The sequence below is a fragment of the Dipodomys spectabilis genome, unplaced genomic scaffold, assembly GCF_019054845.1.
Source record: "Dipodomys spectabilis isolate Male_0828 unplaced genomic scaffold, ASM1905484v1 ptg000089l, whole genome shotgun sequence".
NCBI classification, from domain to species: Eukaryota; Metazoa; Chordata; class Mammalia; order Rodentia; family Heteromyidae; genus Dipodomys; species Dipodomys spectabilis.
Genome location: NW_024870766.1, coordinates 4,856,071 through 4,868,207, shown reverse-complemented (window position 1 = coordinate 4,868,207; position 12,137 = coordinate 4,856,071). Strand labels below are relative to the sequence as shown.

General features: G+C 36.0%; 1 protein-coding gene across 3 annotated transcripts in view; it reads left to right on the top strand.

The window, feature by feature from the left end:
• Nucleotides 1–12,137, top strand: part of Cdk14 (cyclin dependent kinase 14) — a 538,666-nt gene that overhangs the window by 152,989 nt on the left and 373,540 nt on the right. For all 3 annotated transcript variants that reach the window (XM_042684715.1, XM_042684719.1, XM_042684716.1), the window contains exon 5: nt 5,208–5,287. In XM_042684715.1, coding sequence (XP_042540649.1) covers nt 5,208–5,287 — 80 coding nt within the window. The remainder of the gene's footprint in view (nt 1–5,207; nt 5,288–12,137) is intronic.

Genomic DNA, 12,137 nt, shown 5'->3' with positions numbered 1-12,137 from the left:
ATGGAATTTTAAGGAAACTTAAAAGTTGAGACTATTTTGACACTATCAATTATATTGAGAACCTATAGACATTTAGAGAGACAATGGGAATCTTGAGTTATCCTCAGTCATAAAAGAAGAATTCTATGAATTTCATCCACGGAAGGAAGCGATTTTGATCTTTCCTGTGTACACCCTTGTTCTACCTCCTACAATACATATTTAGTACTGATTATTGTTCATTTGATTGCTGAGCAGTTAGAAAGCAAAAGAGTGAATAAGAGATAAAAATGATAATAAATAGCCTTATTTTCTGATCAGGTTGTTAAACCAGTGGATGAGAGAATACCTCTTATCATGAATATCTTATTTGTTTATTAAACATGGGTAAATGTTTATGACTACCTAAAAGGGTCACAGGCTGGTAGTTGTGTGTTGTTGCTTGTGGTGATTTGGAAGAGGCTGAATAACTAAGAACAGCAGGGATTCTAGAATCTCCTTTACATGGTAAGGGTTTGGCTCATTTGTTCACTATTGAGCCCTAACTGTATGAAAGAAAAGGCTAGGTGTATCTGCCTGCACTTGGTAATATTTTCCTTAGTACTTTCTCTTGAGACAAAATAAAAATGGATGAGAGAGGCAGAATATATTAAATTTCCCAGGGTTTATTAAATTTCTTTTTAGGTATATTGCTTTAATTTCCTTTATATCCTCCAGTCATAATTTCTTCTAGGTGTTAGCACATGGACATCTTTTTAGAGATGACCTAGATAATTTTTGTAATTTTGTTTTATTGTATTTTGTTATCCTATTAATTTGAGGTAAGTAATGGAATAGAAAACCTGTAGGCTTTCCTATAAGAATTTTTTATCTGTAAGGAAATTCTCTTTGACCATCATCTTTTCAAATTACAAAATATACCCTGAGTGAAGCAAGGGGTTTACTTTATAGAGTTTGTAAATCTTTGAATGAGCAAATGAATGAATAGATGAATAAAATAACGAGCTATTCTCTTTATTCAAAGCTTTCACACTTTCATTCTCACTTAATAATTTTTAATCTATGATATAAAGGGTATCAAGAATTGAAGGCAGGTTTCTGAACTTGGCAGAGGTTGGATTTGAACCAGTTTGAATGCCTGATCCACTTCAGCACAGCTTTGCCATCCTATGTCCCAGGTCTCTCGGCATGGAGCTGTCTAGGCTAAGTTTGCAGCTTTGCTTTGTGCTGTAATCAGAATCTCCACCCACGTGATGATCCTGGATTGTGTCTTACAGTGAAACCACGTTGCTGGCAATGGCAGGTGTATAACCTAATAACATAATAGAAGATCACTAAATGAAATGGGTCTCTGTGTAGCTTAGAGCATTTTATGGTAATATCAACAATTTTTGAAACATTTTTCTAGCTACATTATTTACCTGAATTAATGTTTCCACTAGAAATCAAACCTTGATTGCCTTCTATTTATTAGCTTTTGATATAATTAATAAGACGTATTCAAGAGGAACCTTCAGTGTTTTCCTCTAAAGGACTTGAATTTATTGATTTGACTTGAATTTTGTCTTTAAATGATTTTACATCAATGCTTAAATTATATGTTTTGAGCCTTCATAAAGTACTTAAATCCACAAGATAATTGAAAGATACTATATTCTTGTTTATCAAAGAACAATAGCTTCTTTTGATATCTTTAAAAGGTCATGTTTTGCATCACTTAGTAACTTAGAATTTCAAGTAATTCAAGCCATCCTAAAGTTTAAGACAGATACACATAATTCTAGAACATTCAAAATTCCTTAATATTTTTTCTGAAAGTATCCCTTTACCAAAGACAGAGCTAATAACTTAACATGTTTATTTGGCCTTAAAAATGAGGGACTCAGCCATTGGTAAGTGTCCAGATATGTAGAGGAAAAACTAATTAAGACAGGAGAAAGTCATAGTGACTCAGGTTAAAGAGCAATTTGATGATCAATATGATTTTTAATGGAAAAACCAATGAAATAATTGGAGAAGAGTGAGATGCTGATTAGTAGTCTGTCATCAAATTACTAAACGACAGTGTTTTCAAACATGTTTTGGGTGTGAAAAGGTTAATTAACAAAGCATTCTAAAATTTTAAAACTTCTGGAGAATGAAAACTTGTCTGTATTATTTACATGCATCAACAACAGGGACTTCATATTCTACCTCAAAAAAGAAAGTAAAGGAACAGTTAAATAAAGCATGAAAGATGATGTTGAAAGTTTTACAGAATGCTTAAATATTTCTGGAATTTTTGGAAATAATTGTACGCCTTATATTTTATTATGCATATGTACGGGCAAATGTAGTGGATCTGTATTAACAGTATCTGTATTCATTCAGTAACACACACCCTGTACTAGGAAAGTTCCAAGTATTGAGCACTTATCAGTTAATAGATCTCTTAACTCCAGAAGCTGTAGTGTCCTATAAATTTTAAAGAAATTTTAATTTCAGATAATATGATACATAAAATCTCAAAGTCAACCATTGCATTTCTCATGGCCTATAAAAAAGGAACACTTGGAAATTTAATTTATGCTGATTTCAGAATTAGAATTCCATAATGTGGTTCTTTCTCTTTTAAACAGTGACAGAAAGTATGTTCAATTCTTTTTCCTCAATACAGAATTATACAAGTCGGTCTACATTACTACTCACAGGAGTTCCAACTTTAATTACATTTAGATACTCAGTTAAAGGCTTGCCTGGTTTCAATGTATACTGACTAGTCATTGCTTTGCGGATTTTAAGTATATAATTTCAAAAGCTTTACAACTTTGGTGGGGGGGGGGGTGGGGAGGATTGGGTAGGGGGGTGTAAGGGAGGATGGGAAGGGGAAACAAAGGAGGAGGCTACAATGCTTGATAAGAATATACTCATTATCTTGCCCATGTAATTGTAACCCCTCTGTACAGTATTTTCACAATAAAAAAATTAAAAAAATAAATAAAAATAATTTTCAAAAGCATGAGGACCCTTTATTTAATAATTCAGTTCCTGTACATGCAAGTCAATACTTCTCAAGAGAAATGCAGAGGTTTTATGGGAAGAAGGTTGTGTATGTATGTGTTTTATGGGTGAGGGGAAAATATGTGTAAATGAAGGGAAAATTCCAAGTCATTCCTGGAATCAGTTACTGCCTCCTCAGGGAGCCAGTGATGAGCTCAACTGGGCTGAGAAAAATCTGTACAGATGTCAGCACTGACTGCCTTGCAGCCTCAAGTCCTGCCAAAGGCTCCCTCAGTCCTGAAGGACAAAGTACAGTCTCCAGCTGAACCCATATGCATAATCATTTCTTTATGCCTGCACCTGGGTACCTGGAGCACACATAGGATTAGAGGAATCAAGGTTATGTATGAGGAGTAGAGATTGTGGAGCAGAAAAACAGCAGGTAGATCTATCCTCCCAGCTGAAAGCCAAGGAAAAAAGTCAGCACAACTAATCTGGAGGACAAGCCAAATTGTGGAGCCTTGTAACCGGATGTCCTTATGGCATTACCAAAACCTATAATAAAATAACAGAAGTCAATCAGTTCAGAAGGAAATGCCACTAGGATGGTTGGGCTTTGGTGAATGCCTTGGCCTTTGTTTCTGTTTTTGCATTTTTAGTAAAAACAGACAAAGTAGATATAGTTAAACAAACTGAAATTTTAATTTCAAACTCAGGTACTGGATTGTCTGGGCCACCTGAACTCTCCTTTATGATGATTCTCAAGATTTTTGGTAGCATTATAAATTGCAAGAAGAAACCATTTTGACCTATCAATCTGGCAAAATCAAACATCATTGTATTATTGTATAGTTGATAGAGGGAAGGAATAAGAAGTTTCGCATTACTATAAGAAAGGCTTAATTTATCCTTTATCTACCATACATTTCTAATATTCATCAAAGTTAAGAAATTAAATATGCATACCTTTTGAACTTCCAATTCTTTTTTAAGGAATTTATCGTACAGACATGCTTATGAGTGAAATTTCATATATAAGAATATACATTTCACCATAAAGGTAGCAAAAAATTGGGAACAAGCTAAATGCCCAATAGTAGAGGACTGGAATTAAATTTATTATGCTCTGTTATACAAAGGAATACCCTATGGCCTTTTAAAAACTAGAAGCAGTTTTCTGTGAATTTATAATTCATAAATTACCACATTGTTAAAGGACAAAAACAATATATAGTATACTTTGTATTACATACTATCATTTGTTTATATATGCTCTTTACATGAATATGGATGTGTGTGCATTTATTTTTGTGATATATATGGAACTCTATAGATGTGAAAATAAGAATAATGGTAAGTGCTGACTCTAAGGATGAGAGCTTGGTTCCAGAAGAACTATGTGGAATGGAAATTTACATCTCACCAAATTCTTTCTTGTAATATTCACATTTTAACAAATGAACCAAATAAAGTATATCTCTCAACCTAGCAAACGTAGAATATCGATCAAACAAAACTGATTTAGATAGTCATAAATTTGACTACTGACAGGAGTAACTGGATAAATAGTTATCTCCATAGTTTCATCTTACTTTTCATTTGAGCTTACACACATTTAGAATGTGTCTGGAAGAACCATCTGCCTTGGATAGCTGGGTCTTGTGTCATCTTGTAATAGTATATTCATAACTTTTTGGTCATCATCTGCTATAATACAAAAACAACCAGATCAAATATAAATCCAGGAGACTTTTGTTTAAAAGGAAAAATGGGGGGTGTGTTACTGAGAGGGAGAAAGGAGAGGAAAATTGAGTGTCGTTTCTGTCCTTGAGAATTGATTGACCTTATCTAAAACTGAAGATAGACAAATCAGCAAAATCAACCCAGAAGGAGTTTGGCGAAACAAAGGAAAAGTGTTATTTTGACTGCTTCATTTTAAATTGATCTGAGAATAATCATCAAGTGTGTGTGATTTTGTTAAATATTACTTTGATTCTGGAAGGGACAGAGTGACTCACAGAAAACTGGAGTGAAATCTTGGCCAATGCAAGTGTGAATATTTAAAATGTGAATATTTTTGATGATGCTATAGCATTCCCAATCTTTCTGGAATTAATCTTGCTGTGGTGGTGTAATTGAGTCACTGACATTTTCAGTGCAAAAATTGCATAAAATATAAGTCATAAGGAAGGCGATTAGGCACATATTTTCACAGATTCATTTCTCATCTTTTCTTTCATTTCCCACAGGGTAAATGGGAAATTAGTAGCCCTGAAGGTGATCAGGCTGCAAGAAGAAGAAGGTACACCTTTCACAGCAATCAGGGAAGGTAGGCACTCATGTTTGTGTTTGTATGAGGCTTAAAATGGTGCATTATACATCTCTGTATGGGCTGGTTTTAATGTCCATTGTTCTTTCTCTTATTGGACTCTGTAGGCTGAGGGGTCAGAAAACCCTCAGCAGACATTGGGAAGATCAAGGTTGGAGCAATGGGAAAAAAGTTACAGAGATTTATTTCAATCAGTAAGTTACAAGGGAGGCTTTAGGAAGGAGGAATGTAGTCTGAGTCTCTCTCCAGGCAGAAACTTGAGAAAAAGTTTACCTGAAAAGTAACCAAAGACAAAATGTGCTGGGGGCCTGGCTCAAATGGTCCAGTGACTGCCTAGTAAGCCAAAGGCCCTAGCTAAAAAAGCAAACCAAGAATCCAGTACCTCTTATAATCATGTCACATTCTGTTTAATTTTGAAGACTTTTGCATCATCTGTTCTTCATTGTTTTTTAGTTTATCTCAGCTTATTCCTATTTATCTAAACCAATCATCGAGTTTGTCAGTTACTTTATTTTTACCAAATAAAATAGATCTCTTGTCGGTATAATTTGTGGAGGGGAAGGGGAAAAACAAGTCGTTTAAATAAGGATACAGGTGGACCTGTTGTAACAATGAGAAGCACAAGTTGTCATGTCGAAAACGAACTTTACAACTTGGGGGGGGGAAGATTGGGTGGGGGGAGAGGGAGGATGGGAAGGAATTGGAAGGGGAAACAAAGGAGGAGGCTACAATGCTTGATAAGAAATGTACTCACTATCTTGCCCATGTAATTGTAACCCCTCTGTACAGTATTTTCACAATAAAAAAATAAAAATTAAAAAAGTTAAAAAAATAGATCTCTCTCTCTCTCTTACTTCATTCAACCGTTTCGTAGCAGATTGCACACTGGTAGTTGAAACATTCTGTTCAGTAACCTCAGATTTTCCAAGGAGGTAGGTCTTCCTTTCTGTGCTCACCACTTCTATTTTTCTCCACATGCTATCGTGTAAGGATTTCTTTTCTTTTTTTTTTTTTTGCGGGGGTGTGGGGCCTGAACTCTGGGCCTGGGTGCTGTCCCTCAGCTCTTCAGCTCAAGGCTAGCGCTCTACCACTTGAGCCACAGCGCCACTTCTGGCTTTTTTCTTTTTGCTTATGTGGTGCTGAGGAATCGAACCCAGGGCTTCATGCATGCAAGGCAAGCGCTCTACCACTGAGCCACCTTCCCAGCCCATGGATTTCTTTTACAATAGGAGAAGAAAAGAAAAAGTAGTAAAATATTTGTTATATATAAAAAGGCTCACTGGCTGAGATGGGATGTTAGATTCTTATTGAGTTCTAGAGGAAGGAAAAATTGTCAGTGTTACTCAGTTTGTTGCGGGTAGTCCTTGAATGTGAGAAAACAGGAGAGGCACAAGAAATAGAAGATCAAAAATGAAGTAAAAAAAATGAAACTGACTAGCAGGTATGCGCCCTAGTCTGTGGGTTATACTCTAGAATTAACCATCTTAACCTTGTTGTTGTTGCTGCTCCAGGTTTAAGATTAAGATATATTACAGTCATAAACTGCATTGTTAAATGGCAACTCCTTTGTGCAACTACTTAAAGATAACAAGTAAACCTTAAAAAAGGAGAAAATTTATAACAGTGTTATAGAATTCACTGTAATGGATAGGTTCAAGGACAGAAGCAAGCAAGTAGATCAAAATTGAAGTTGTTATGATATCCTTGTTCATAGTATGTGACTGTGACATCAAGGTACCTAGTCACTGGAAAGAGGATTCAAGGCAGCACAGGGAATAAGCATACAATGAACTTTGACACACTGAGGGTTGAGCTTGAATGCTAATAATACTTTAGTTTAAGCTTTGAGATGAACTTGGGCTGCAGTTGTGCTGTAGAATGAAGGGCTGCATAGGTGGGAACTCTTTTGGTGGTTAGTAGGCCTCTGAATGCTTTTGAGCTCGGTTGATCAGGAAGAGAACTGTGATATTAGATGGTGATCTGTATTAGATAAAAGAAGAAACTGGAGGCTGATGATAAATGAGTCCTTGAAAGTATTAAAAATTAGAAATTATGGATTTGTTAGGAGGCAGGAATAAAATTGATCCTGAGAGAAAAGGTCAAAGCTATGTAAACTGTTGATCATAGATGATATTTAAGAGAAATATCAATAGAGAGCCAGAGATAGCTTGTCATTGCATGAAGAACTGTTTTCAACACTTCTTTTCAATGCTTCTCAACTTAAGTCTTTGGATTATCCCTTTGAAGAATTTCCCTTTTTGTTTTATAGAATTTATATTGTTTATAGAATTTATACTATAAATATAACATTTAGGCCCAGAAAGGACAGATAAAAAATTTGCCTAAGAAGTTGGACCTTGCCTAGACCTTGTTACAATTCAAAATATTATAATCACTTAAGTTTTTGAAGAGGTTGATTTTGAATCCATGAGACATCCATAGGAAAATGTCTTGTTGGTGACATGGGAGTGGAGTTAATACAAGAGTTTAGAGGTTAGCATACACAGAAGATTAACATGGTACTTAGGAAATTGAATACAAATTTAGGATTTTTTTCTATTGTGAGAATACCATACAGAGTGGTTACAATTACATGAGCAGGGTAATGAGTACATTTTTTTTATCAAGCATTGTTGCCTCCTCCTTTGTTTCCCCTTCCCATCTTCTCGGCCCCTCTCCCCCCCCAGGCAAAACCGTAAAGTTCGTTTTTTGACATAATGTCTTGTACATCTCATTATAGCAATGGTTCCACCTGTATACCTATTTAAATGATTTCTTTTTTCCTTTCCCCTCCACAAATTATACCAACGTCGAATACAGTGAAAGCAGGGGTTATACCATGGGAGAGGGACATACAAAGCAACAAAAAATAATCTTATAAATATGTTAGAAACAATCACAAGAAAGAAAAAAAAACATTTGAATCCTTATTTTGGGATTCATTTCGCCTAACATCAACTTATCTGACAGTTTCTGCTTGACTCAGACATATACTAGTAATTGCAAATAAGGGAAACCATGGGACCTATGTTTCTTTGGGCCTGGCTTACTTCACTTAATACAATTTTTTTCCAAGTCTTTACATTTCCTAACAAATGGGGCAATGTCATTCTTTCTGATGGAGGCATAGAATTCCATTGTGTATATATACCACATTTTCTTGATCCATTCATCTACTGAGGGGCATCTGGGTTGGTTCCATATCTTAGCTATGGTAAATAATGCTGCAATAAACGTAGTTGTGCTGGTAGCTCTAGTGTGGTCTTGTTTGTAAACATTTGGGTAAATGTCCAAAAGTGGGATTGCTGGGTCATAGGGGAGCTCTATGTGGAGTCTTTTGAGGAACCTCCATACTGCTTTCCAAAGTGGTTGAACAAGTTTACACTCCCACCAACAATGCAGTAAGGTTCCCTTCTGTCCCCTCCAGCATCTGTTGTTATTAGAGTTCTTTTTTTGGGGGGGGGTCCAGTCGTGGGCCTGAACTCGGCCTGGGCACTGTACCTAAGCTCTTTACCTCAAAGTTATCGCTCTACCACTTGAGCCACAGCACCACTTCCAGCTTTTTTTTCTGCTTATGTGGTACTGAGGAATCGAACCCAGGGCCTCATTCATGCAAGGCAAACTCTCTACCACTGAGCCACCTACCTTCCCAGCCCTAGAGTTCTTGATTATAGCCATTCTAACTGGGGTTCTCAATGTTGTTTTGATTTGCATTTCTTTTATGGCTAGGGAGGTTGAACATTTCTTCATGTGTCTATTGGCCATCCTTCTTTCCTCTTCAGAGAAGTTTCTCTTTAAGTCTTTAGCCCACTTATTTATTGGGCAGTTGTTTCTTTGAGGATTTGTTGTTGGGGGATTTAATTTTTTGAGTTCCAGGTATATTTTAGATATGAATCCCTTGTCCATTGTATGGCTAGTGAAGATCTTCTCCCAATCTGTGGGCCTTCTATGTCCTTTGCCATGCATAAGCTCTACAATTTCATGCAATCCCATTTGTCCAACCTTTCTTTGATTTCTTGTGTTTCTGGGTCTCTATTGAGAAAATTTTGGCCTGTGCCTAGGAGACCTAGGGTTTCTCCTATTCCATCCTGTAATGTTTTCAGAATGTCTGCTTTGACTCCGAGGTCTTTGATCCATTTGGAGTTGATTCTGGTACAGGGTGATACATAAGGATCTAGCTTAACCAATTTTGCCAGCACCATTCACTGAAGAGGCTGTCTTTCTTCCGTTCTATTTTTTTAGCTCCTTTATTGAAAATTAGATGGCTATAGGTCTGTGGGTTCATTTCTGGGTTTTCAATTCTATTCCATTGTTCCTGAGGTCTCTTCTTGTGCCAGTACCAAGCTGTTTTGATTACTATGCCAGTACCAAGCTGTTTTGATTACTATGGCTTTGTAGTAGAGTTTGAAATTTGGTATTGATATTCCTCCAGCACTGTTCTTTCTGTTAAGGATCTTTTTTTGCTATTTGGGGTCTTTTATTGTTCCATATGAATTTTTGGATTGCTTCTTCTATTTCCTTGAAGAATGAGGTTGGAATATTGATAGATATCACATTGAATTTGTAGATATCCTTGGGAAGTATTGCCATTTTTACGATGTTGATCCTTCCAATCCAGGAGCATGGGAGGTTTTTCCATTTTCTAAGTTCTGTTTTGATTTAAATTTAGGATTTTTTTTAAAGCACTGATTAAGGATTTATTTGGTTCACAATTCTGGAGGCTGGGAAGTCTAAGAGCATGGTCCTACCATCTGATGAGGTTGGTTCATTTTTCTGTGTTCTTCCATTCCACAAGGCAGAAGGACAAAGGGGAAAAGTAGGCATGAAAGCAAAAGACAAGAGACTCATTTAAGGTCTTTGAAACAGAGAGTTTGATTACAAGACATTGGAATGATGGAAACCTCATGAGTATTCAAATGCTTGGTTTTGATTCTGTCTTTGTCTGTATTAATCTACTAAGGTGATGTGTGAAGATTCTACACAACTGGTATTCTAAACATCTTGAATGATGTCTCATAGTTCTGAGTTCTGCTAAGTCAGAGGTAAAGGTTCTATGACCATTCTTTTTTTTTTTTTTTTTTTTTTTTTTTGGTCTTCAGGCTTGAACTCAGGGCTGTCACTGAGTTCTTTTGCTGAAGGCTAGTGCTCTACCACTTTGAGCCACAGCACCATTCTTGTTTTCTGGTAGTTGGAGCCAAGCATCTCACAGACTCACAGTCTCATGGTGATCCTCAAGTCTCTGCCTCTTGAACAGCTAGGATTACAGTAGTAAGCCACTAGTGTCTGGCTGTGTGACCATTGTTTAGACCTATGAGGGAATAATCTTTTCTAGGCCTTCTTTCTTGGCTTGGAGATGTCTTCTTTTGTTTTCCCATGGTCTTCCTTCTGTGACTGTCCATGTTCAAATATCTTCATTCACATATATATATATCTATCTATATCTATATCTATATCTATCTATCTTTATTGTAAAGGTGATGCACAGGGAGTTACAGTTACATAAGTAAGATAATGAGTACATCTCTTTCTACACACTGTTACCCATTCCCTCAATTTTTCCCACTTACCACTCCCTACTGCCCTCCCCACCAAGTTATATAGTCCATTTCCTTCATAATGTCAAGTGAGTATCATTGTTGTATTAGTTCGCCCTTTGTTCTGCTGTTTCTGTAATTCACTTTCCTTTCCAAGGATTGGATAAACTCACATGCAAGACAAAGGGTTCAGAAAACTAAAACAGAAAAAAATAGAAATAATTGCATACAAGACATAATAAGAACCTCTTGTTTCCAAATCTTAGAATTCATGTTGATATGCTTTATTATATATAGTCATATGCACTTAGCAATTGGGCTGTTGTGATCCCTTGTTAAGAATATCATAGACATATTCTAGTTATTACAAATGAAGGAAACCATGCAACCTACTTTTCTTTGGGCTTGACTTAGTTTCAAATATCTTCTTTTTATAAGGATATCAGTTGGATATGAGTCATACTGGATTAGAGTCCATCTTATTGGCCTTGTTACCTTTGTAAATTACCTCTGTAAATGTCCTATCTCAAAAGTCACAAAAACAGTTTAAAAAACTGTGGTTAAAGCTTGAACATACAAATTTTGTGGAGTGGGATGCACAAGCCAATAAAATTGCTTAGTAGTAATGCTACTTGTTGAATTGTTGAAATGTGCCTTCCAATTCTTACAAAGCATCTACTTCAGCACCATGATTTAATTTCCTAAGAAGTGAGATATTTTCTTATTGTACATATCAAAAGTGATAGATCTGATTACAAAATAACATTCATTTTTCCTTTGCATGCAGTATTTTAGGGTTTCCCTAATAAAGTTTAAATTCTAAGTGATGGCTAGTATTGGCAAAGTGACTTTATGGTAGTACAAAGGATTAAATTCTAGGGCATCCCTGTCTTTCACAGTTAACTTTTCTGCTGTTTATGTGTGGCAACAAAAGCTATTACTATTTCAAAGCTTTTCTGTCTTTTCTATTAATTCTTCTATAAATCATGCACAGTAAGTCCTGTGTGCATTTAGTGGTGGGACTTGAAGAGTGTGAGGCCCTGAGATGCATTCATTTTTCACTGACAGGGTTAGCTTCTGCTCATTCAGTAGAGAGGTAACACTTGAATTTGAATTTGGCTCTGTCCTGGTCAATTCCTATTCTCCATCTGTGAATAGCAGGGACACAGAATGGGGAAACACCATGAGCAGTAAAGTAGTTTTCAAATAGATGCTTTCCTCTTATAGGATTAGGTAGGAATTTACATTTTAACACATAATTTTCATTTAAATTGGAAATCTTTAGCAACTGTAATCTTATCTAGATTTGTATCCAG